The 27,240-nt window shown below is 38.0% G+C and overlaps 1 protein-coding gene across 1 annotated transcript in view; it reads left to right on the top strand.

Moving 5' to 3' along the window:
* The window catches only part of PFDN1 (prefoldin subunit 1), a 73,920-nt gene that overhangs the window by 15,833 nt on the left and 30,847 nt on the right, over positions 1-27,240 (top strand). The window contains exon 3 of the mRNA XM_027546290.1: positions 25,150-25,234. Within this exon, the coding sequence (XP_027402091.1) occupies positions 25,150-25,234 (85 nt within the window). The remainder of the gene's footprint in view (positions 1-25,149; positions 25,235-27,240) is intronic.

The following is a 27,240-nucleotide window of genomic DNA, read 5'->3' on the forward strand; positions in this document are numbered from 1 at the left end:
CCGTCAATGGTTGCATTATTGGAAATATTTTCTCCCATTCTATGGATTGTCTTTTCATTTTGCTTATGGTTTCCTTTGCTGTGCAAAGCTGTTGAATTTATTAGGTCCCATTTGTTTGTTTTTGTTTTTATTTTCATCACTCTAGGAGGTGACTCAAAGAAGATATCACTGCGATTTATGTCATAGAGTATTCTGCCTGTGTTTTACTCTTTAGGGTTTTATAGCGTCTGGCCTTACAGTTTTGAATTTATTTTTGTGTATGGTGTTAAAAATAGTTCTATTTCATTTTTTACATGTAGCTGTCCAGTTTTCCTAGCACCACTTATTGAAGAGACACTCTTTTCTCCATTGTATATTTTTATCTCCTTTGTCATAGATTAATTGACCATAGGTGCTTGGATTTATTTCTGGGCTTTTTGTCTTGTTCACTTGATCTGTATTTCTGTTTTTGTGCCTGTATCATACTGGTTTTTTTTTTTTTTTTTAGTTTATTTTTAATTGGAGGATAATTGCTTTACAATGTTATGTTGGTTTCTTCCATACATCAACATGAATCAGCCATAGGTATACATATGTCCTCTCCCTCTCCCTCCCATGTCCCACCCCATCCCACCCTCTAGCTTGTCATAGAGCACCCAGTTGAGCTCCCTGTGTCATACAGCAAATTCCCACTGGCTGTTTTACCAGTGGTAATGCATACGTACCACTGTTTTGATGACTATAGCTTTGTGGTATAGTGTGCAGCTAGTGAGCCTGATTCCTCTGGCTCTTTTTCTTTCTCTAGATTGCTTTGGCTATTCAAGGTCTTTTGTGTTTCAATAGAAATTAAATTTTTTGATCTAGTTCTGTGAAAAATGCCATTGGTAATTTGACAGGGATTGCATTGAATCTATAGATTGCTTTGGGTAGCATATTCATTTTAATAATATTGATTATTCCAATCCAAGAACATGATATATCTTTCCATCTGTTCTGTTATCTTCAGTTTCTTTCATCAGTGTCATAGTTTTTGCAGTACAGGCCTTTTGTCTTCTTAGGTAAGTTTATTCCTAGGTATTTTACTTTTTTTTTTCTCTTTAAAAAATTATTTTTTAATTGAAGGATAATTGCTTTACAGAATTTTGTTGTTTTCTGCCAAATATCAGCATGAATCAGCCATAGGTATATATATGTCCCCTCCCTCTTGAACTTGCCTTCCATCTCCCTCCCAATCCCACCCCTGTAGGTTGTTACAGAGCCCCTGTTTGAGTTCCCTGAATCATACAGCAAATTCCCATTGGCTGTCTGGTTTGCATGTGGTAATATAAGTTCGCATGTGGTAATATAAGTTTCCATGTTACTCTCTCCATACATCTCACCTTCTTTCTCTTCCCTGTGTCCATAAGTCTGTTTTCTATGTCTGTTTCTCCATTGTGTATGTGCTTAGTCTCTCAGTCGTGTCCGACTCTTTGAGATACCATGGACTGTAGCCCACCAGGCACCTCTGTCCATGGGGATTCTCCAGGCAAGAATACTGGAGTGGGTTGCTATGCCCTCCTCCAGGGGAATCTTCCCAACAAAGGGATCAAACCCAGGTATCCTGCATTGCAGATGAATTCTTTACTGTCTGAGCCACCAGGGAAGCACAAGAATGCTGGAGTGGGTAGCCTATCCCTTCTCCAGGGGAACTTCCCAACCCAGGAATCGAACTGGGGTCTCTTGCTTTGCAAGCGGATTCTTTACCAGCTAAGCTATCAGGGAAGCCCGTTTCAGCATTGCTGCCCTGCAAATAATTTCATCAGTACCATCTTTCTAGATTCCATACATACATGTTAGTATATTTCTCTTTCTCTTTCTGACTTCACTCTGTATTTTAGGCTCTAGGTTCATCTACCTCATTAGAATTGACTCAAATGCATTCTTTTTATGACAGAGTAAGACTATTTTTGGGGCTCCAAAATCACTGCAGATGGTGATTGCAGCCATGAAATTAAAAAGACGCTTGCTCCTTGGAAGGAAAATTATGACCAACCTAGATAGCATATTCAAAAACAGAGATATTGCTTTGCCAACAAAAGTCCGTCTAGTCAAGGTATGGTTTTTCCATACCTTGGAAACACATTCCCATTCACATTCATGTATGGATGTGAGAGTTGGACTGTGAAGAAAGCTGAGCGCCGAAGAATTGATGCTTTTGAACTGTGGTGGGTTGGAGAAGACTCTTGAGAGTCCCTTGAACTGCAAGGAGATCCAACCAGTCCATCCTAAAGGAGATTAGTCCTGGGTGTTCTTTGGAAGGACTGATGCTGAAGCTGAAACTCCAATACTTAGGCCACCTCATGTGAAGAGTTGACTCATTGGAAAAGACCCTGATGCTGGGAGGGATTGGGGGCAGGAGGAGAAGGGGACTACAGAGGATGAGATGGCTGGATGGCATCACCAACTCAATGGACATAAGTTTGAGTGAGCTTGGGAGTTGGTGATGGATATGGAGGCCTGGCGTGCTGTGATTCACCGGGTTGCAAAGAGTTGGACACGACTGAATAACTGAACCATTGTATATATATACGACAGCTTCTTTATCCATTCACTTGTCATTGGACATCTGGGTTGCTTCCATGTTCTGGCTATTTTAAATAGTGCTGCAGTGAACATTGGGGTACTGTGTCTTTTTCAGTTTTGGTCTTCTCAGGGTAAATGCATACTAGTGAGATTGCTGGGTCGTGTGGTAGTTTTATTCCTAGTTTTTTAAGAAATCTCCATAGTGGCTGTTTACATTCCCACCAGTAGTACAAGAGGGTTCCCTTTTCCATACCTCTCCAGCATTTATTGTTTGTAGACTTTTTGATGATGACCATTCTGACTGGTGTGAGGTGATACCTCATTGTAGTTTTGATTTGTATTTCTCTAATAATGAGTGATGTTGAGCATCTTTTCATGTTTGTTAGCTGTCTGTATGTCTTCTTTGGCGAAATGTCTGTTTAGATCTTTCCCCACCTTTTGATTGGGTTGTTTATTTTTCTGGTATTGAGTTGTATGAGCTGCTTGTATATTTTGGAAATTAACCCTTTGTCACTTGTTTCATTTGCTATTAATTTTCTCCAATTCTGAGGTTTGTCTTTTCACCTTGTTTATAATTTCCTTTGCTTTGCAAAAGCTTTTAAGTTTAATTAGGTCCCACTTGTTTGTTTTTATTTCCATTACTCTAGAAGGTGGGTCATAGAGGATCCTACTTTATGTCAAATGTTCTGCATATGTTTACCTCTAAGAGTTTTATAGTTTTTGGTCTTACATTTACGTTTTAATCCATTTTGAGTTTATCTTTGGGTATGGTGTTAGGAATTGTTCTAATTTCATTCTTTTACACATAGCTGTCCAGTTTTCCTAGCAGTAGTAACTGGGATTGGCTCCTTAAGATCTCTTTCTGATCTTTCATTGTTAGTGTTTAAAAATGCAGCAGATTTCTGTATATTTTGTATCATGCAGCTTTACCTAATTGATTGATGAGCTCTAGTAGCTTTTGGTAGCATCCTTAGGATTGTCAAATATAGTATCACGTCATCTGCAAACAGTGACAGTTTTACTTCTTTTCCAATTGGATTCTTTTTATTTTTCTTCTCTGATTGCCATGGCTAGGACTTCCAACACTGTTTGAATATCATTGATGGGAGTGGACATCCTTGTCTCGTTGTTCCTGATCTTAGAGAAAAATGCTTTCAGCATTTCACCATTGAGTATGATGTTAGCTGTGGGTTTGTTAGATATGGCCTTTATTATATTGAGCCATGTTCCCTTAATACCCACTTTTTGGAGATTTTTTTTATCATAAATGGGTGTTGAATTTTGTGAGAAGGTTGTTCTACATCTATTGAGATGGTCATATGATGTTTATTCTTCAGTTTGTTGATGTGATATATCCCATGATTTGAAGAATCCTTGCACCTCTGGGATAAATCCCACTTGATCATGGTAAATGATCCTTTTAGTGTATTGCTGTATAGAGTTTGCTAGTTTTTGTTGATTTTTTTTTTTTTTTGCATCTATGTTCATCAGTGATATTGGCCTGTAGTTTTTCATTTTTTGTGGTATCTTTGCCTGGCTTCGGTATCAGGGTGATGGTGGTGTCATAGAATTAGCTTGGAAATGTTCTTTCCTATGCAATTTTTTGAAAGAGTTTCAGAAGGATAGATGTTAATTCTTCTCTGAATGTTTTATAGAAATCCCCTGTGAAGCTATCTGGTCTTGGACTTTTATTTATTCAGTTCAGTTTAGTCGCTCAGTTGTGTCCAGCTCTTCACGACACCATGGACTGAGCACACCAGGCCTCCCTGTCCATCACCAGTTCCCAGAGTTTACTCAGACTCATCTCCATTGAGTCAGTGATGCCATCCAGCCATCTCATCCTCTGTTGTCCCCTTCTCCTCTTGCCTTCAATCTTTCCCAGCATCAGGGTCTTTTCAAATGAGTCAGCCCTTTGCATCAGGTGGCCAAAGTATTGGAGTTTCGGCTTCAGCATCAGTCCTTGCAATGAACACTCAGGACTGATCTCCTCTTGGATGGACTGGTTGGATCTCCTTGCAGTCCAAGGGACTCTCAAGAGTCTTCTCCAACACCACAGTTCAAAAGCATCAATTCCTCGGCACTCAGCTTTCTTTATAGTCTTAACTCTCACATCCATACATGACTACTGAAAAAACCATAGCCTTGACAAGATGGACCTTTGTTGGCAAAGTAATGTCTCTGCTTTTTAATGTGCTGTCTAGGTTGGTCATAACTTTCCTTCCAAGGAGTAAGAATCTTTTAATTTCATGGCTGCAATCACTATCTGCAGTGATTTTGAAGCCCCAGAAAATAAACTCAGCTACTGTTTCCACTGTTTCTCCATCTATTTGTCATGAAGTGATGAGACCAGATGCCACGATCTTCGTTTTCTGAATGTTGAACTTTAAGCCAACTTTTTCACTCTCCTCTTTCACTTTCATCAAGAGGCTCTTTAGTTCTTCACTTTCTGCCATAAGGGTGTTGTCATCTGCATATCTGAGGTTATTGGTATTTCTCTTGGCAGTCTTGATTCCAGCTTGTGCTTCATCCAGCCCAGCGTTTCTCATGATGTACTCTGCATATAAGTTAAATAAGCAGGGTGACAATACAAGCCTTGACATACTCCTTTTCCTATTTGGAACCAGTCTGTTGTTCCATGTCCAGTTCTAACTGTTGCTTCCTGACCCGCATGTAGGTTTCTCAAGAGACAGGTCAGATGGTTTGGTATTCCCATCTCTTTAAGAATTTTCCACAGTTTATTGTGATCCACACAAAGGCTTTGGCATAGTTAATGAAGCAGAAGGAGATGTTTTTCTGGAACTCTCTTGCTTTTTTGATGATCCAGTGGATGTTGGTAATCCTCTGCTTTTCTAAAACCAGCTTGAACATATGGAAGTTCATGGTTCACGTATAGCTGAAGCCTGGCTTAGAGAATTTTGAGCATTACTTTACTAGTGTGTGAGATGAGTGCAATTGTGCAGTAGTTTGAGCATTCTTTGGCATTGCCTTTCTTTGGGATTGGAATGAAAACTGACCTTTTCCAGTCCTGTGGCCACTGCTGAGTTTTCCAAATTTGCCGGCATATTGAGTGCAGCACTTTCACAGCATCATCTTTTCGGATTTGAAATAGCTCAACTGGAGTTCCATCACCTCCACTAGCTTTGTTTGAGGTGATGTTTCCTAAGGCCCACTTGACTTCACTTTTCAGGGTGTCTGGCTCTAGGTGAGTGATCACACCATTGTGATTATCATTTTTTTATAGTTCTTCTATGTATTCTTGCCACCTCTTCTTAATGTCCTCTGCTTCTGTAAGGTCCATACCATTTCTGTCCTTTATTGAGCCCATCTTTGCATGAAATGTTCCCTTGGTATCTTACCGGGGTCCAGCCCTGGTTGGACCCAGGGATTCCTTCGGGAGGACGGCGTTGGCGATTAGAATAGCAAAGCAGAGAGATTAGAGGCTCATTATAACTGGTTTACACGGAAAATCAATGTAACCTGTGACATCAGGTTTGCTTTAACCATGGAGGCCGCAGGTGCCTTCTAGAATCGCTGAAGGTGCCCCACCTTAGGCACCTTCTCGAGTGGTTCTTAGAAGCCCAGACAAGTAAGTGGTCCCAGAGGACCCCCGCGCTCTAATTAAATGTCCTGAAGGAAGAACAGAAAAGAAAAGGAGAGAAAAAGAAACAAGAAGGAACGACCCGGGGAGACCAAGCTTTGAGCAAGGCCCGTAGCTTTATTTTCAAAGGGAGCTTATATACCTTAAATTGTGCATAGAGGATAATAGGGGGTGTGAAATCATGCGAAGTCAGCAGTCTTTGATCCTTATCAAGACCAGGCTTTCTTTTCTGCAAACTTATCGTATACAAATGGTTTAGGTGATTTACATCATCTTCTGGCCAGAAGGCCTGTTAACATTTTATGACTCTGATAAAGGTTTGTCAACCATAAGACTTATTTTCTCTAAGAGTAATTATTTTAAAGTTTGGTGCCATCCTCCGAAGGTGTTAGATAAAGTTGCATTCCTATAGGGCAGAGGTGCAGTGGGTTTACAACAAGGAAAGAATTTATTACCTTAAGGGTCTAAAGTTGTTAGCACCAAGGCCACTACTTATTTTTTCTACATACCAACTATATTAATTAATACATGTCCAAGGATACAATACAGGGCATGTGGAAACTTGGCAGCAAGCATTGGCTCAACAATGAAATCTTCTACTAGTTCTAACAATTTCTAACTCTCCAAGAGGCTCTATACTATTTGAATATCTTAAGCTTCCCTTGCCTCTCTTGGTTGGGAGACTGTAAACAATGTATGAGTAGCTGTAGGAGTCCTGGTAAACCTGTCAGGCAAGTTAGAGAGCTGTCTGAGGGGTTTGGATTGAAACACTCCTATTATGCCCAGGAGGCTAATTAGCTAGAGCTCTAAGTTGATTTCCTTCAGAGAAAAGGTGGTTGGGGATAGCCCCCCCGCCGTGACTGTCAGAGGAGTTGGTGAAAGTCATGAAGCAGTAAAACAGACAGACTCTGGTTTTGGGGTAGACGCTCAGGCAGGCCCAGAGGGCCTTGAGTTCTGGCTCGACTTGCCCACCAGAACTCTCCCACGTGACCTTGTCATGGGTGGGGACTCCCGTGCTGGCTCCCGGCAGTATCTCTAATTTTCTTGAAGAGATCTCTGGTAGTTCCCATTCTGTTGTTTTCTTCTGTTTCTTTGCATTGATCACTGAGGAAGGCTTTCCTATCTCTCCTTGCTATTCTTTGGAATTCTGCATTCAAACATGTTATCTTTTCTTTTCTCCCTTGCTTTTTGCTTTTTTTCTTTTCACGGCTATTTGTAAGGCCTCCCCAGACAGCCATTTTGCTTTTTTGCATTTTTTTTTCTCGGGGATGGTCTTGATCCCTGTCTGATGTACAATGTCACAGGAACCTGTGTTTATAGTTCTTCAGGCACTCTATCAGATCTAGTCTCATAAATCTATTTCTCACTTCCACTATATAATCATAAGGGATTTGATTTAGGTCATACCTGAATGGTCCAGTAGTTTTCCCTACTTTCTTCAAGTCTGAATTGGGCAATAAGGAGTTCATGATCTGAGCCACAGTCAGCTCCCGGTCTTGTTTTTGCTGACTGTATAGAGCTTCTCCATCTTTGGCTACAAAGAATATAATCAGTCTGATTTTGGTGTTGACCATCTGGTGATGTCCATGTATATAGTCTTCTCTTGTGTTGTTGGAAGAGGGTGTTTGCTGTGACCAGTGTATTCTCTTGGCAAAACTCTGTTAGCCTTTGCCCTGCTTCATTCTGTACTCCAAGGCCAAATTTACCTGTTACTCCAGCTGTTTCTTGATTTCCTACTTTTGCATTCCAGTCCACTGTAATGAAAAGGACATCTTTTTTTGGGTGTTAATTCTAGAAGGTCTTGTAGGTCTCCATAGAACCGTTCAACTTCAGCTTCTTCAGCATTACTGGTCAGGGCTTAGACTTGCATTACCATGATATTGAATGGTTTGCCTTGGAAACGAACAGAGATCATTCTGTCATTTTTGAGATTGCATCCAGGTACTGCATTTAGGACTCTTTTGTTGACTATGATGTTTGTTTACTGGGAGTTTTAAAATCACAGTTTCAATTTCAGTACTTGTGATTGATCTGTTTATATTTTCTTTTTCTTCCTGGTTCAGGCTTAGAATGTTGTACATTTTAAAAATTTAGAAAATTTCTTCCAAGTTGTCAGGGTTTTTTGCATATGATTGTAGTAGTCTCTCATCTTTTATATTTCTGTGGTGTCCATTGTAACTTCTCCTTTTCCATTTCTGATTTTATTTATTTGAGCCCTCTCTCTTTTTTCTTTTTTGATAAATTTAGCTAAAGCTTTAACAAATTTGTTTATCTTTTAAAGGACCAACTTTTAGTTTGATCCTTTTATTGTTTACTTCATCTCTGTTTATTTCTACTCTGATCTTTATGATTTCTTACTTCTGCTACCTTTGGCTTTTGTTTATTCCCCTTCCCCTGTTACTTTAGGTATAAGGTTAGACTGTTTCAGACTTTTCTTGTTTCCTGAGGTAAGGTTGTATTGCTGTGGACTTCCTTCTTAGCACTGATTTTGCCATATCTCAGGTTATGGATTGTATTTTCATTGTCATTTGCCTCTAGGTATTTTTTAAAAATTTCCTCTTTGATTTCATCAGTAATCTATTGGTTGTTTAGTAGCATGTTGTTTAGCTTCCACATGCTTGTGTTTTTACAGTTTTTTTCCCTCCGTAATTGATTTCTAATCTCATAAAATTGTGGTTGGAAAAGGTGCTTTATATGATTTCAGTGTTCTGAAATTTACCAAGTCTTGTTTTGTGGCCCAAGATGTGGTCTGTTCTGGAGAATGTTCCATGTGCAGTTGAGAAGAAAGTGCATTCTGCTGCTTTTGGATGTCCTATAAATATCAGTTAAGTCTGTCTGATCTAATGTTTCATTTAAAGCCTGTGTTTTTTAAAATTGATATTCTGTCTGGATGATCTGCCCATTGGTGAGAGTGGAGTGTTAAAATCCCCCACCATTAATTGTGTTAATGTCCGTCTCTCTTTCTTTGAGTGTTAGAATTTACCTTATATATTGGGGTGTTCCTTTGTTGGGTTGTTGTTGAGTCACTGTTGTATCTTGACTCTGCGACCACATGGACTGCAGCATGCTAGGCTTCCCTGTCCTTCACTGTCCTGGAGTTTGCTTAAACTCAAGTGCATTGAGTCAGTGATGCTGTTTGACTGTTTCATCCTCTGCTGCCCTCTTCTCCTTTGCCTTCAATCTTTCCCAGCGTCAGGGTCTTTTCCAGTGAATCAGCTCTTCACATCAGGTGATCTGAGTATTGGTGCTTTAGTTTCAGCATCTGTCCTTCCTATGTTGGGTACATATGTATTTTATAATTGTTACTCTTCTTGGATTGATTCCTCGTTCATTATTTAGTGTCCTTCTTTCTCTCTCGTGACATTCTTTCTTTATTTTAGTGTCTGTTTTGTCTGCTGTGAGTATTGCTGTTCTGGCTTTCTTTTGATTTGCGTTTGCATGGAATACCTTCTATCCCCTCACTTTTAGGTCTGTATGTGTCCTTAGATCTGAAGAGCGTCTGTTACAGACAGCATATATGCGAGCCTTGTTTTTGTAGCCATTCAATCTGTGTCTTTTTGTTGGAGCACTTAATCCATTTATATTAAAGGTAATTATCAATATGTATATTTCTATTGTTTTAAATTTGTTTTTGTGGGTCTTCTTCCCTTCCTCTTTTGTCTTTTTGTGATTTGATGTCTATCTTTGTGTTTGGATTGCTTTTTCTTTTTTATGTGCATATCTATTGTAGATTTTTAGTTTGTGGTTCCCATGAGGTTTTGCTATAGTAGTCTATATATAAACAAGTTTGTTTTAGTTACTGGTCTTTTAATTTCAAATGCTTTTTTAGTATTCTGCATTTGTGCTCTCTTCGCAGTATTGCTGGTTTTGATGTCATATTTGTGTGTAGATATTTACTACTTTTGCTTTATGCTTGCCTTTTCTGGTGGTTTTTGTGATTGCAGTTTTCTTATGTCTGATAGAGGCCTTTTCTATTTAGAAAAGTTCCTTTAGCGATTGTTGTAGGTTATCTTGTGGCATTGAATTGTCTTAGCTTTTGCTTGCCTGTAAAGTTTTTCTCCATCAAATCTGAATGAAAGCCTTGCTAGGTACCGTGTTCTTGGTTGTAAGTTCTTCCTTTTCATCTCTTTAAATATATTGTGCCACTGCCTTACAGTCCACAGACTGTCTGCTGAGAAATAACTGATAATCTTGTGAAAGTTTCCTTGTGTATTATTTATTGCTCTTGCCTTGTTGCTTTTAATATTTTTTTCTTTGTCTTTTTGTCAGTTTGATTGCTGTTGTCTCTTGGTGTGTTCTTCCTTGGGTTTATCCTGCCTGGGGCTCTCTGTCCTTCATGGACTTGGGTGACTCTTCTCTTTCCCATGTTAGAGAAGTTTTCAGCCATTATCTGTTCAGGTAATTTTTTATTTTATAATAAAATTTTTATTATAAAATATTTTCTCAGGTTCTTTCCTGATCTCTCTTCTCCTTTTGCTGCTGCTGCTGCTGCTGCTGCTAAGTTGCTTCAGTTGTGTCCGACTCTGTGCGACCCCATAGATGGCAGCCCACCAGGCTCCTCTGTCCCTGGGACTCTCCAGGCAAGAATACTGGAGAGGGTTGCCATTGCCTTCTGTGTCTCCTTCTGGGACTCCTGTAATACTCATGTTGGTGTGTTTAATGCTGTCCCAGAGGTCTCTGAGACTGGCCTAATTCCTTTTTCCTTTTTTCTGTTCCATGGCAGTGATTTCCACAGTTCTGTCTTCCAGCTCACTTATCCGTTTTTCAGCCTCCATTATTCTGCAATTGATTTCTTCTATTGTACTTTTCATTTCAGGTATTGTATTGTTCATCTCTGTTCATTCTTAGTTCTTCTAGGTCTTTGTTAAACATTTCTTGTATCTTCTTGATGTACCTCCATTTTTTCTCGTGAGATTCTTAAATATCTCTACTGTTATTATTCTGAATTCTTTTTTGTCTAAATTGTCTATCTCCAGTTCACATCTTCTGAGGTTTTATCCTGTTCCTTGATATGGGACATGCTCCTTTGCTATCTCCTTTTGCCTCACTTTCTGTGATTGCAGTTTCTGTTCTGCAGGCTGCAGGATTGTAGTTCTTGATTCTGCTGTCTTCTTCCCGGTCGATGAGTCTAAGAAACTTGTGCAGGTTTCCTGCTCGGAGGTACTGGTTCTTGCCCACTGGGTGGTGGAGCTGGGTCTTGTCCGTCTGGTGGGCAGGGCTGTGTCAAGGATTGTATTTATTGGGCAGCTGTATGCTTAGGAAGAATTTAAGCACTTTTCTACTAATGCATGGGGCTGTTTTCACTGTGTTGGTTTTTTGATCCAAAGTGTACCTGCACTGGAACCTACAGGTTGTTGGGTGGGGCCAGTTCTTAGGAGAAAATGGCAGCCTTTCAGAGGGCTCATGCCAGTGAGCACTCCCCAGAACTACTGCTGCCAGTGTCTTTTTCCCTGCAGTAGGCCCCAGCTGCTCTTTGCTTCCACAGGAGACTCTCCAGTTCCAGCAGGTAGATCTGGCCCAGGCGCTTCTGAGGTCATTGCTTTTTTCCCTGGGTCCTAGTGCTTTTGAGACCTTGTGTGCCCCCTCCAGGAATGGAGTTTATGTTTCCCCCAGTCCTGTGGACTTCCTGTGTTCAAACCCTGCTGACCTTCAAAGCTAGATTCTCTGGGGTCTACTCTTGTTGCCAGATCCACAGGCTGGAGGGCCTGACAGGTGGCTTAGAACTGTTGTGCAAGAACTGTGATATAGTTATTTTCTAGTTTGTGGGTTGCCCACTCAGTGGATATAGGATTTGATTTTATCATGATTGTGCTCCTTCTGTGCTGTCTTGTGGGTTTTTCTTTATCTTTGATATCTTTTTTGGTCGGTTCCAGTGTTTTTCTGTTAATGGTTCGGCAGTTGTGATTTTGGGGTTTCCATAAAGAGGTGAGCTCATATCCTTCCACTATGCCATCTTAAGTTTATAATTTACATTTAGTTGATATTTAATTCAGTAATCTCAAAATGTTCCAAAAATAATTTAATGTACTTATCACTGTAACATTGAGAATATCTGGCATACGGTTTGAAGAGACTGGTAATAAGGAAGGGGGCTTCTATGCTGTTCCACGCACAGTGAGGCTCCTGCAACATCTTCCTAGGACTGCTCCAGATCCCCCAGCTGAACCATAACTACACATCATGTGCCCCAGGCCCCCCACGCCCCAAACTTTGGAGACAGGTGGGGTCTGCATGGTCCACATAATGCTGTCCAAAGCAGGTAGCTAGCAGGGGATCGGTGTGTAAGGGTGGATTTCTTCTGCATTAACATTTTAGTTGTATAGTTCTGTATGTTTTGAGAAACATGCTGCTGTGTAATTATCACCACAGTTAAGTTATAGAATATTTACATCCCCTCAAAACATTCCTTTATATTCATTTGTAGTTAGTTGTCTCTTTATCCTCACCCCCTAACAACTGTTAATTTGCTTTTTGTTCTTGTAGTTTTGCTTTTTTAAGAATGTTTTGTAAATAGAATCATAATGTATGCAACCTTCTGCATCTGTCTTGCTTGGCTTAACATAATGGTTTTGAGACGTCTCCATGTTGCTTAGTATGTCAGTAGTTTGTTCGTTTTCATTGCTCAATAGCATACTGTTGTATAATTGTACCACAGTTCGTCCATGCAATTCTTGGTGGACATTGAGTTTCCAGTTTTTGGCAATTCTGGATAACCCAGCCGTAAATATTTGTGTACAGTCTTTGCATGGACATATGTTTTGTTTCTCTTAGGTAAATATCTAGGAGTGGGATTACTGTGTTGAAGGGTAAATGATTGCTTACATTTATAAGAAACCGCCAAACTCTTTTCCAAAGTGGCTATACCATTTTGCATGCCCACCATCTATATGTGAGAGTTCTAGTTGCTTCCATCTTCACCAACGCTTGGTATTGCCTTTTTTTGTTGTTAATTCTAGCTATTCTAATAACTGTAACAGTATCTCTTTGTGGGCTTAATTTTTATGTCTCTAAAAACTAATGATGTTGAGCATTTATTTGTCATTCTTACCTCTTCCTTGATGAAATGTCAGTTTAAGTATTTTGGCTTTTTTTTTTTTAAGGTTTTGCTTATTTATTTGACTGTGCTAGGTCTTATTTGCAGTATGTAGAATCTTTTAGTTGTGTCATGAGGGATCTTTAATCATGGCTTGCAAACTCTTAGTTGTGGCATGGAAACTCTTAGTTGCAGCATGGTGGGATCTGGTTCCCCAAACAGGAATTGAACCCAGGCCCCCTGCATTGGGAACACGAAGTCTTAGCCACCTGACCACCAAGAAAGTCCATTCTTGGCTATATTTTATTTTTTAAATATTAAAAAAAATTTACTTGGCTGCACTAGGTCTTAGTTGTGGTACACGGGATCTTCGATCTTTGTTGTGGTACTCAGCATCTTTAGTTGTGGTGTGTGAACTCTTTTGTTGTGGCGCGTGGGATTGAGTTCCCTGACCAGGATCAAACCCGGGCCCTCTGCATTGGGAGCATGGAATCTTAGCCACTGGACCAGCACGGAAGTCCCTTGGTTATTTTTTTAAAGATAAAATTAATTATAACAAAATTCACTCTTAATAGTTTTTAAGTATACAATTTAGTGTTTTTTTCAATATTTATGAAATTTTTAAAGATTTTTATATATTTTTGGCTACACTGGGTCTTTGTTGCTGTGCACAGACTTTCTCTACTTGTGGTGAGCGGGGGCTACATGAGTGGGCTTCTCAATGCAGTGACTTCTCTTAGTGTGGAGCACAGGTTCTAGGGTGTGCAGGCTTCAGTAGTTGTGGCTCAAGGTGTTTGTTGCCCCATGACACATGGGATCATCCTGGAGCAGGGTTTGAACCTGTGTCCCCTGCATTGACAGGTGGATTCTTAACCACTGGACTACTAGGGAAGTCCCCAGAAAAATATAGCCACAAAAAGTATTCTTAAACCTATTATCAGTTATTCCATAATACCCCTTTCCTCTGGCTGTGTGTGTGCGCACGCACATGCTTAGTTGTGTCTGACTCTCTGCATCCCTATAGACTGTAGCTTGCCAGACTCCTCTGTCCACGGAATTTTCCAGGCCAGAATACTGGAGTGGCTTGCCATTTCCTTCTTTAAGGGATCTCTCCAACCCAGAAATCGAACCCATGTCTCTTGTGTCTCCTGCATTGGCAGGTGGATTCTTTACCCCTGCACCACCTGGGAAGCCCTTCCCCTCGCCCTTTGCAATCACTAATCATTCTGTCTGTATAGACTTGCCCATTTTGGATATTTCACATAAATATAACCTTACAGTCATATAGCGTATGATCGTGTCTCTCTTGTCAGCATTATGTGGTAAAGGTTAATCCATGTTATAGCATGTGTCAGTACTTTGTTCCTTTTTATTGCCAAATAATATTCCTTTGTATAACTGTGCCACATTTTATTTATCCATTTATCATTTGATGCACATTTTAATTGTACTTTTTGGTTATTGTGAATAATCTACTTTGAACGCTTATAGTCAAGTTTTTGTGCATGTGTGTTTGTGTGTATTTGTTCTTTTCTCTTAGTATATTTCTAGAAGTAGAATTTGCTGAAGTGTAACTCTAACATTTTAAGGAACTGTCAGAATGTTCCACGGCAGGTATACCATTTCATGTATCCATCAGCAAAGTATGAAGGTTCCAACTTCTCCATATGCTCTTAAAAATTGTTATTATCTGTCTTTTTTGATTATTTCCATCCTTGAGGGTGTGATGGTTGTGCTTTTACTTGGAACATATCTGTGTCTTTTTATTGAAAAGGGATTTCTTGTGATTGTATGTAGTTGGGTCATGCTTTTAGATTAAATCTGGCAATCTTTGCCTTTTAATTGGGGTCTTTAGATCATTTACATTTCCAGTAATTAATGCTGTAATTGGATTTAAATCTACCACCTTGCTGCTTGCTTTGTCTTTTCCTCATCTGTTCTATATTCCTTTTTTTCTTTTTCTGCCTTCTTTTAGATTAATTGAGTATGTTTTATGATCCTGTGTTATCTTCATTTTGGCTTATTAGTCTTTAGTAAAATTTTTTTTATTTAGCTATTACCTTATTTTTATGCAATATGTCTTTAGTTTATTGTAACCTGTTGTTAAATAATATCACTTCATCTTGTTATATTTCAAATTTCTGCACTTTTTTTATTGTTATACATTTTAAGATATGTATTGAAATCCATGGTATATTGTTACTATTTTGCTTTAGATCATGGGTTAACAAGCTTTTTATTTTTTAATTGAAGAATAATTGCTTTATAGAATTTGACAAGCTTGCTTTTTAATGGGATATAAATAGTTTTGCTGACTGTATAATTCCTGTCTCAGCTCTCTTACCTGCCATTGTTGGGAGAACACAACCATAGACATTCTGTAAACAAATGAGTGTGACCAATTCAGCCTGCAAGCAGTAGTTTGTCAACCCATGTTTTAGACAGTGAACTATTTTTAAAATCATTAACAATGAGAAAAACATGTGTTTTATATTTACATCTTTTTTGTTGTTTTAATTCTAAACTTTAAACTTTTTATTTTGTCTTGGGGTATAGTTGATTTTAACAGTGTTGTGGTAGTTTCAGGTGAACAGCAAAGGGACTCAGTTATACATATACACATATCCATTCTCTCCTAAACCCCATTCCCATCCAGGCTGGCACATAACATGGAGCAGTAAATTTATCTTAATTTGTAATATTTTTAGTGCTTTTCATTTCTTTGTAAGTTGACATATGTTATCATACTCCTGCTGGAACAACTACTTATGAAATTTCTTGTTTATGTTTGCTAGAATAAGTTCTCTGAGTGTGTTAGTTTGAATTTCCCCTTCATTTTTGAAAGATATGTTCAATGTGTGTGTAATGCTGATTAATAGCTTTTGTCTTTTAGTACATTGAAAATGTCATTCCATTGTCTTCTTCCTTGCATAATTTGTGGCAAGAAATTTGATGTAACTCTTACCATTGTTTCTTTTAATGCAATGTGTCATTTTCTACCTTCAAAGTTTTCTTTCTAGTTCTCAATAGTTTGATTATGTTACATGTAATTTTGTTCTGTTGTATTTATTTTTGTCTGGCTTTCTCTGAGTGTCTTGGAACTGTGATTTGGCTTCTTTTTTTTCATTTGTTTTAGAAAATTTTTGTCCATTATTTCTTCAAATATTTCTCTAATTTTCTTCTTCTATTTTTGGGTCTCTAATTACACATATGTTGTGTGTTAGTTGCTCAGTCGTGTCCAACTCTTTGCGACTCTATGGACTGTAGCCTGCCAGGCTCCTCTGTCCGTGGGATCCTGGCAAGAATACTGGAGTGGGTTGCCATTTCCTTCTCCAACACATATGTTAGGCAGCTTAATTATTATCTCTTGCTCGCTATATCCTGTTTTTGCTTTATTGGTTTTCATGCCATTTTTTCCTCTTTGTGTTTCAGTTTGATTAATTTTTCTTAACCCATCTTCACGTTTACTAGACCTTTGCGATTTATGTGAGTAGGAACACTGTAAATTAAATTCTGTGAGTGAAATTTTCTGGACCGTATATAGTAGGTTTTTTTGTTTGTTTGTTTTAATTATTTTCGTGTTTTATTTTCGGCCACCCTGCACAGCTTATGGAATCTTAGTTCCTTGACCAGAGATTGAACCTGCATGCTTGGTAGTGAAAGTGTGGAGTCTTAACCACCGACTTCCAGGTAATTCCCTGATAGGTTGGATTTGGACCACAGCCCATGAGGAAATGAGCTTGAATTTGGACCACAACCCATGAGGAAGTCAGCTTAGGGTTACAGATTCTTAGGGGACCTTTTTTTTTTTCCATTTTACTCAATACCATGGTATGGATAGACGAGTTTCTTTTATTTTACATACTGAGAGACAAGTTTTTTTTCCCCCCTCCCTAGACTGAGGGTGGAATCCTTTAATTCAGGATTATCTTAATAACTCCTTACTTTGGATGGTGCCTAGATTTTATCTTCTGTTTTAAATCCTGTTTCTTTGACAGTTTGGATGCTCAAGGTGAAAACCAGTTTATTGCTTTCTTCTTGAGTTGTTCAGTTGCAAAGTTGTGTTCAACTCTTTGTGACCCCATGGATTGCAGCACACCAGGCTTCCCTGTCCTTCACTATCTCCTGGAGTTGGCTCAAATTCATGTCCACATTTCACTTCATTTTGGCCCTCTGTATTTCTTTTTTTATTCTGTTTTAATGAGATGTAATTGACAAAAAAGCATTGTGTATGTTTAAGGTGTACAGCTTAATGATTTGGCTTACATACATTATGAAATGTTTGTCACCTAAGTTTAGTGAACATTTATCTCATAGATACAATTAAAGAATAGAGAAAAATATTTTTTCTTTGTGATGAGAACTCTTAGGACTTACTCTACAACTTGATATATAACATACAGTAATGTTAATTATATTTACTATGTTAAACACTGCATCTCTAGTACTTACTTGTCTTAGAGGGAGTTTGTACCTTTTGACTGCCTTTATCCAATTCCCCTTCCCTCACTCCCTGCTTCTCATAACTACAAATCTGATTTCTTTTTCTATGAGTTAGTGTGTTTTTAAAGTATAATTGACCTAAAATGTTATGTTAGTTCCTGTTATACATCATAGTGATTTGATATTTCTGTACATTTCAAAATGATCACCATGGCAAATCTAGTTGTGATATGTCACCACAGAAAGATGTTGTTGAGTGTGACCCCCATGCTGTACATTTTATACCTTTGACTCATTTATTTTGCACCTGGAATTTTGTTCCTCATTATTTCCCTCACCTGTTTCTTCCCCTTGCCCCTCCTCTCTGGTGGTTGCCTGTTAGTTCTCTGTATCTATATCAGTGTTTCTTTTTTGCTAAGTTTGTTTATTTGTTTTTTAGATTCCACGTATAAGTGAAATCATAGGGTATTTGTCTTCCTTTGACTAATTTCACATATGGGAAGATTTTATTCTTCTTATGGCTGAGTAATATTTCATCATATATTTATGTATGTATATATATGTATATATCTTATGTCTTTTATCCATTCATCTATTGATGGACACTTAGGTTCCTTCCATATCCTATTACAAATAATGATGCAATGAATATATGGGTGAATATATCTTTTCTAATTTGTGTTTCCATTTTCTTCCTATAAATATTCAGGAGTGGAATTGCTGGATCATAGGATAGTTCTATATTTAATTTTTTGAGGTATCTCTATATTGTTTTCTGTAGTGACTGCACCAATTTACATCCCCACCAACAGTGCACGAGGGTTCCCTTTTCTCCACATTGTGGAATATTTGTGGTTGCTCAGCAAAATGTTAAAAAAATTTTTTTTTCTTTGTCCTGGATGTCTGCTCTACAAGATGCCAATAATAGAAGTCTTACTCAGGCTTTTACAATGTGGAGAGTTGTGAAAGGCTGAGTAATTTAATTGCATTTTTACTAAGGGATTTAGGTTGTTGTTTGTTTTTGTTTTGCTAAAAAACTATGAAATAAAAAAAATTTGCATGTAGGCCTTTGTGCACACAGGCAAAGTTATTTCATCATCATGGAATGAGACAAAGGAATAAGATACGATCATTCTTATTTAGCTTTTTCTATGCTATATAATTTGTGGATTCCTTAAATACCACTAAAATATGTTTTTATATTCTAAAAATTTCCCACCCAGACAAAATACATTATCATAAGCATATCGTTGTTTCTGAATAGTGTGTGTCCAGGTTACCATACTTTGCAAGTGTAGCCAAAAGACAGCATTGCCACTGATTCTAGGTTGTGTTTTGGCAGGGAATAACACTGTGGATACGTGCTGAATCATTAGAAAACGGAAGTTATGTACCAAACTGCATGGCAGTTCAGAACACAGCTTCTGATGTTTCTCAAATAAAACCAGACGTCATTGTAAAATTATGTTTTTCAGATGGCATAGTTACAAATAAATGAGGAAATGAAACAGCAGGCTACGCATCATTGGTAGATTACGTACATAGCCACATGGCATTGATTTCCAGTGTAGAGGCTTTTTTACAAAGCAGTGACAATTGTAGGTTATGTAATACTGAGGATTAATAAGTACATTTTGGATATATCATTTGTTATATGAAAATAAATTTTCATTTCATGCTCTATTTTTCCTTTGCAGCACATTCTGAGCTGTAGAACAGTATCTACCATTTGGCTTTCCATAAACCATCAGGCAAGATACCTATGAGAGTCTCTACTTTGAGAAGTAGTGTACATAATACTTATTATATACCACTCATCAGTTCAGTCGCTCAGTCGTGTCCGACTCTTTGCGATCCCATGAATTGCAGCACACCAGGCCTCCCTGTCCATCACCAACTCCCGGAGTTCACCCAAACTCATGTCCATCGAGTCGGTGATGTCTTCCAGCCATCTCATCCTTTGTCGTCCCCTTCTCCTCCTGCCCCCAATCCTCCCAGCATCAGAGTCTTTTCCAGTGAGTCAACTCTTCCCATGAGGTGGCCAAAGTATTGGAGTTTCAGCTTCAACATCGGTCCTTCCAAAGAACACCCAGGACTGATCTTAGAATGGACTGGTTGGATCTCCTTGCAGTCCAGGGGACTCTCAAGAGTCTTCTCCACCACCACAGTTCAAAAGCGTCAATTCTTCGGCGCTCAGCTTTCTTTATAGTCTTAACTCTCACATCCATACATGACCACTGGAAAAACCATAGCCTTGACTAGATGGACCTTTTTTGGCAAAATAATGTCTCTGCTTTTGAATATGCTATCTAGGTTGGTCATAACTTTCCTTCCAAGGAGTAAGCGTCTTTTAATTTCATGGCTGCAGTCACCATCTGCAGTGATTTTGGAGCCCCAAAACGTAAAGTCTGACACTGTTTCCACTGTTTCCCCATCTATTTCCCATGAAGTGATGGGACCAGATGCCATGATCTTAGTTTTCTGAATGTTGAGTTTTAAGCCGACTTTTTCACTCTCCTCTTTCACTTTCATCAAGAGGGCTTTTAGTTCCTCTTCACTTTCTGCCATAAGGGTGGTGTCATCTGCATATCTGAGGTTATTGATATTTCTCCCAGCAGTCTTGACTCCAGCTTGTGCTTCTTCCAGCCCAGCGTTTCTCATGATGTACTCTGCATATACGTTAAATAAGCAGGGTGACAATATACAGCCTTGACGTACTCCTTTTCCTATTTGGAACCAGTCTGTTGTTCCATGTCCAGTTCTAACTGTTGCTTCCTGATCTGCATATAGGTTTCTCAAGAGGCAGATCCGGTGGTCTGGTATTCCCATCTCTTGAAGAGTTTTCCACAGTTTATTGTGATCCACACAGTCAAAGGCTTTGGCATAGTCAATAAAGCAGAAATAGATGTTTTTCTGGAACTCTTTTGCTTTTTCGATGATCCAGCAGATGTTGGCAATTTGATCTCTGGTTCCTCTGCCTTTTCTAAAACCAGCTTGAACATCTGGAAGTTCATGGTTCACGTATTGCTGAAGCCTGGCTTGGAGAATTTTGAGCATTACTAGCATGTGAGATGAGTGCAATTGTGCGGTAGTTTGAGCATTCTTTGGCATTGCCTTTCTTTGGGATTGGAATGAAGACTGACCTCTTCCAGTCCTGTGGCCACTGCTGAGTTTTCCAAATTTGCTGGCATGTTGAGTGCAGCAGTTTCACAGCATCATCTTTTAGGATTTGAAATAGCTCAACTGGAATTCCCACCTCCACTAGCTTTGTTTGTAGTGATGCTTTCTAAGGCCCACTTGACTTCACATTCCGGGATGTCTGGCTCTAGGTGAGTGATCACACCATCGTGATTATCTGGGTCATGAAGATCTTTTTTTGTATAGTTCTTCTGTGTATTCTTGCCACCTCTTAATATCTTCTGCTTCTTTTAGGTCCATACCATTTCTGTCCTTTATCGAGCCCATCTTTGCATGAAATGTTTCCTTGGTATCTCTAATTTTCTTGAAGAGATCTCTAGTCTTTCCCATTCTGTTATTTTCCTCTATTTCTTTGAATAGCTATCTTCAAAGTAACATCTAATAACTCATTTTTTTTTTTCTTTTTGACACCAGATAAAGGTGTTTTCTAAAGACTTTCCCCAGAAATCCAAATGTTTCTGGGGACTCCTTCCAATCCTCAATACAATGTGTCTTTGGCATTTTAAAAATTGAGGACTATGAAAATGAGTATACTACCCAAAGCAATTTATAGATTCAATGCAATCCCTATCAAGCTACCAACAGTATTCTTCACAGAGCTAGAACAAATAATTTCACAATTTATATGGAAAAACCAAAAACCTCGAATAGCCAAAGCGATCTTGAGAAAGAAGAATGGAACTGGAGGAATCAACCTACCTGACTTCAGGCTCTACTACAAAGCCACAGTTATCAAGACAGTATGGTACTGGCACAAAGACAGAAATATTGATCAATGGAATAAAATAGAAAGCCCAGAGATAAATCCACGCACATATGGACACCTTATCTTTGACAAAGGAGGCAAGAATATACAATGGATTAAAGACAATCTCTTTAACAAGTGGTGCTGGGAAATCTGGTCAACCACTTGTAAAAGAATGAAACTAGACCACTTTCTAACACCATACACAAAAATAAACTCAAAATGGATTAAAGATCTAAACGTAAGACCAGAAACTATAAAACTCCTAGAGGAGAACATAGGCAAAACACTGTCCGAGATACATCACAGCAGGATCCTCTATGACCCACCTCCCAGAATATTGGAAATAAAAGCAAAAATAAACAAATGGGACCTAATTAACCTTAAAAGCTTCTGCACATCAAAGGAAACTATTAGCAAGGTGAAAAGACAGCCTTCAGAATGGGAGAAAATAATAGCAAATGAAACAACCGACAAACAACTAATCTCAAAAATATACAAGCAACTCCTACAGCTCAACTCCAGAAAAATAAACGACCCAATCAAAAAATGGGCCAAAGAACTAAATAGACATTTCTCCAAAGAAGACATACAGATGGCTAACAAACACATGAAAAGATGCTCAACATCACTCATTATCAGAGAAATGCAAATCAAAACCACTATGAGGTACCATTTCACACCAGTCAGAATGGCTGCGATCCAAAAGTCTGCAAACAATAAATGCTGGAGAGGGTGTGGAGAAAAGGGAACCCTCTTACACTGTTGGTGGGAATGCAAACTAGTACAGCCACTATGGAGAACAGTGTGGAGATTCCTTAAAAAACTGGAAATAGAACTGCCTTATGATCCAGCAATCCCACTGCTGGGCATACACACTGAGGAAACCAGAAGGGAAAGAGACACGTATACCCCAATGTTCATTGCAGCACTGTTTATAATAGCCAGGACATGGAAGTAACCTAGATGTCCTTCAGCAGATGAATGGATAAGAAAGCTGTGGTACATATACACAATGGAGTATTACTCAGCCATTAAAAAGAATACATTTGAATCAGTTCTAATGAGGTGGATGAAACTGGAGCCTATTATACAGAGTGAAGTAAGCCAGAAGGAAAAACATAAATACAGTATACTAACGCATATATATGGAATTTAGAAAGATGGTAACAATAACCCGGTGTACAAGACAGCAAAAGAGACACTGATGTATAGAACAGTCTTATGGACTCTGTGGGAGAGGGAGAGGGTGGGAAGATTTGGGAGAATGGCATTGAAACATGTAAAATATCATGTAAGAAACGAGTTGCTAGTCCAGGTTCGATGCACGATACTGGATGCTTGGGGCTAGTGCACTGGGACGACCCAGAGGGATGGTATGGGGAGGGAGGAGGGAGGAGGGTTCAGGATGGGGAACACATGTATACCTGTGGCGGATTCATTTTGATATTTGGCAAAACTAATACAATTATGTAAAGTTTAAAAATAAAATACAATTAGGAAAAAAAAAATTGAGGACTAAACCAAATTTTCTGTAATTTTTTTTTGAATTTTGTCTATGTAATTATTCTTTGAAGTAGACATTTGCATTTACTCCATACTCATCCCTGTTTAAAATTTTCAAGGCTAAGATGTCCTCAGGCTTGTAAGTAGATTGGTCAGCTTTGATGACATCTCTTTGGCCTTTGAAGTTGGCCCAGTTCAGTATAGATACCTCAGGGGTGTATGGTCATGGAAAAACATGTTTTTGTTGAGTGTTCTTGCTTTCTAGTAATTTTATTTTCTGCTCAAGGGATTTAGTATCTGTTCAGATACTTTATTTTTAAAGACCACATAAGTAATGACTTGACCTCTAATCTTAGCTTTGAAAATTTCCCAGACACTAATAAAGATAATGTCTAATGACCTATTATTTGAGAATACTACTCACTGGCTAGCAATCAGTGCTATTTAAAAATGTATATTTTACTCTGAAAATTATTTCCTTGGCCAAAAGCCTTTGTTAGTAAAATTGTGCGTATAATGACATAATTTGGTAACTCGGGCCTTGATTTGTAATACTTTTTATATGTTGTCACCAAGACTTACTACAGTTCAAAACAACTCTTTTCCTTGAATACTACACTAAATAATTAGTTCTGAGAAAAATATTCTGTAAACTGTAGTCTTATCAGAAATAGCACCTGTCTCTTGGACTAATAATATGAGTATTTTGGACACAAAGCATTACATGGTAATCCTTGTTTTGCATGAATGTGGGCTATCTTTGCAGTAAATATATGAATAAGATTTTTGCAAAGGGTCAAGTTAGTACTGAAGACTAGGATTATCAATTAAATTTCCTGGACTGTCTTTGTCAGGACACATGCTTAATAATTTGTGGAGTGAAAGAAAGAATCACACCATACTGTGTTATATGTGTGTCAGGGTGTATTCATGAAAAGAGGAAAAAAGTTTCCTCCTAGGTGTCTGGGCAAAGCTAGAGTTGTCCTTTTTTGTTTTTTTTGTCTGTGATAACAGACCCACTTAGTAAGAACCTACCTAGATACAGTGTTGTTTTTGTGAGATACGGTGTTGTTTTTGTGCCCTTGGTAGAGGAAACATTCTGTTGCTAACTTAATGTGCTTTCTTGTATGGGTTCTTAAGAGATGATGTTTAGTTTTTTGCTAAACTCTTAAGTTATATGCAAAGAGAAGAAACAGTCTGTGTAATTATTTTTTTTTTTTAATTTTTTATAACTGAGTTGGATAATTCTTAAAAGAGATTTGAGTAATTGAGATTTTCCCTTGCTTCCAGTGGAAGGGAAATATTTCAGTTTACTTACTTTAGGCTATAAAAATAGTTTGTTCTTCCTTTGCCTGCAGCAAGACTTATGAACATAAAGTCCCAAAACAGTTTTAGTATTAATTTTTAAAGGTTCCCCATATTTCTTCCCTCATCTTCTGTAACTAATGTGTCTGGATGTAAAATGGAAAAAGTTGAAAATTGCCACTGTGCTTTTTGAGCTTTTCAGAGGTATTATACACTCTGGATATAGTAAAAGATACTGGGGCTTATACAGTGCTTTTTGTGTGAGGAACTCATATAAACACTAATGCATTGATCCTAACACAGTAGTTGATTGTGACTTGAAAAGGTCATGAGTTACTGCTGTTACAGAGAAAATTTTTTAAAGATTGGAGGAAGAGCTGTGGTTTACAAATATTGTTTGAAAGATATCTAGATAAAATTTGATACAGAAAACTGAAAAATTAAAATTGGGGCGGATTTTTATTATTTGTTCAGTTTTCTTTTAGCCTGCAATAGATTTTTATCTCCCTTACTTTTTTTCTTGTCTGTGAATATCCTTGAAGCCTGATTCCCTTCTTGAAGGCAAAATTTACTTTTAAACTTTTATTCCTTCTCAGCCAAGAAGGCTTCAGCCTGAGGACGTTTCGTGAGGAAGTTGGTCATATTAACATAATAATGCATTTTATTTGTTCTGAGTTGGGAGATGATCCTTCTGGTTTTCTTCGTTTAGTATTTGTGGCATATGGTTATTGATAAACATAGTGGTCAAGTGGCTTAATCTTCAACCATTTGTGTTTTTAGGTTTATTCTTCAATCCAAGGAGGCGATTCATAATCAGCTGTTAGAGAAACAGAAGATAGCAGAAGAAAAAATTAAAGAATTGGAAGTAAGTAGGTTTTGAGTGAATAATGATAGCTGTAGTCAGTTTTTAGGCGAAAAGTAATGATCTCATTTTGTCACATGAAATGAAAATGTGTGCCTACCAAGGTCATGTCACATTGTTTTTATTTTTTCTGATTGTGCTAGAGCTAATGATGCAGTCTTTTTATGGCAGTGTATGACCAAAAAAAAAAAAAAAAAAAGACTAGTCTCTTAAAACTTTAGGGAGTTTTGGATACTTTAGGATAGGATATTGTTAACCTGAATGTGTTTCTTCCATTTCCTTTGAGTGAACATGTTTATTTTTAAAAAATAAAAGCACAGTGTGTATGTGAATACCACATATTGTGGCAGATGGGTGTGAGAGTGGGTAATGATAATAGTAGTTAAAGAATCTAGATATATGACTCTTACATGTTGTAATTCTACATAAGGACAGAGTGAGTAGTAAGCTGTAATTGGGCTTCCCTGGTGGCTCAGACAGTAAAGAATCTGCCTGCAATGCAGGAGACCTGGGTTCAGTCCCTGAATTGGGAGGATTCCCTGAAGGAGGGCATGGCAACCAAGCGAAAACTAATTATTTATCTGAAGGATAGTGCTCCAGTCAAGAAAACAATCTTTTTTTTCTTAAGGAAAAAGATGATAGGTAAGAAAAATAACTTTATAAGTGTTTGGAAAATAGGGAGTTTATTATTATCATCTTCTTACACATTAAAACCTTTGCTGTTGCTGTTTAGTTGTACGACTCCGTGTCTGACTCTTTGTGATCCCATGGACTGTAGCCTGCCCGGCTCCTCTCTCCAGGAACACTGGAGTGGGTTGCCATTTTTTTCTCCAGGAGATCTTCCCAACACAGGGATTGAACTGGGGTCTCCTGCATTGCAGGTGGATTCTTTACCAGATGAGCTTTCAGGGAAGGCACCTGGGAAGTCCTTAAAACCTTTAATGAAATAGTTTTCTTGGACTTTGGTGAATGGTCTATCCTCTGTGTAGTAAAAGTTGGATAGGACAAAAAATTGGTCATTATTTTTGGGGACCAAGATTTCCTGAGATGGGGGTGGATACAGTGACTTCATAGGTCACTTTATCTAATTTCTTTGAATACTATTTGAGGCAGTGGTTCAGAATCTGACTCAGCCTTTTACTGAATTGATGAGACATCCCTTATAGCCTTTTGGGGATTTCTCAAGGACACCAACTTGGCATGGCTTGGGCAAGGATGTGGTGTTTTAGGTTACTTAGGCTTATTTTTGTTTGACTACTGATAAAAATTTAAGCAGACTTGATAATGGCTTTGTAGCTTAGAAAATGTATTGTGAAACAAAACAAACAACAGAAAAAAGAAAACTTACCTTGTAGTAATCAGGTTTTTATTATTTCCTACTTTATCATTTTTGTCAGCCCAACTCTTCTAGGTTGAGTTTTCCAAACAAAAATACCTTAAAAAAAAAAAACTGAACAAAACTATTTCATGTAGAGTACCAAAAAAAAAAGAAAATGTGTTTTTGCAATTGTTGATAAATATATCTAAACATTGTCCTGATGAATAAGTGGCAAAGTAATATGTAAATAATTCTTTTTATGAAAACAAACAAAAGCCAAGATCTGTATATGAACATTGAGTATGATTGTTGTAAGTGTGTATTAAATTAACACTAGTTACCCTAAGGAAATTAGATGGGATGTGGCTGTAATTGTTTTTTTCTTATAACCTCTGTGTTGGATAAATTGTAACAAGTATATGTTAACTTTCATAGTTAAAAAGAAACATCAAGGTGTAAAATTGCCACAGATGATGATTTTAGCATACTATTTAGCTCTGGTGAATATCAGGAAATTCATTTTCCAAGTTTCCTTTCATGGAGTCTCTCAAATACTGGTAAGAGTATTCTGATATCTGTCAGATGATAGAATAGATTAGCTCGCTTTTTGGTATTTGAAATGCTTGTTAACAACTATAAAAAGAGTAATTCTGTCTGGGAACTTCCTCTTCTTCTTCCTACCAACTCTGTT

Source organism: Bos indicus x Bos taurus, chromosome 7 (genome assembly GCF_003369695.1).
Source record: "Bos indicus x Bos taurus breed Angus x Brahman F1 hybrid chromosome 7, Bos_hybrid_MaternalHap_v2.0, whole genome shotgun sequence".
NCBI lineage: Eukaryota > Metazoa > Chordata > Mammalia > Artiodactyla > Bovidae > Bos > Bos indicus x Bos taurus.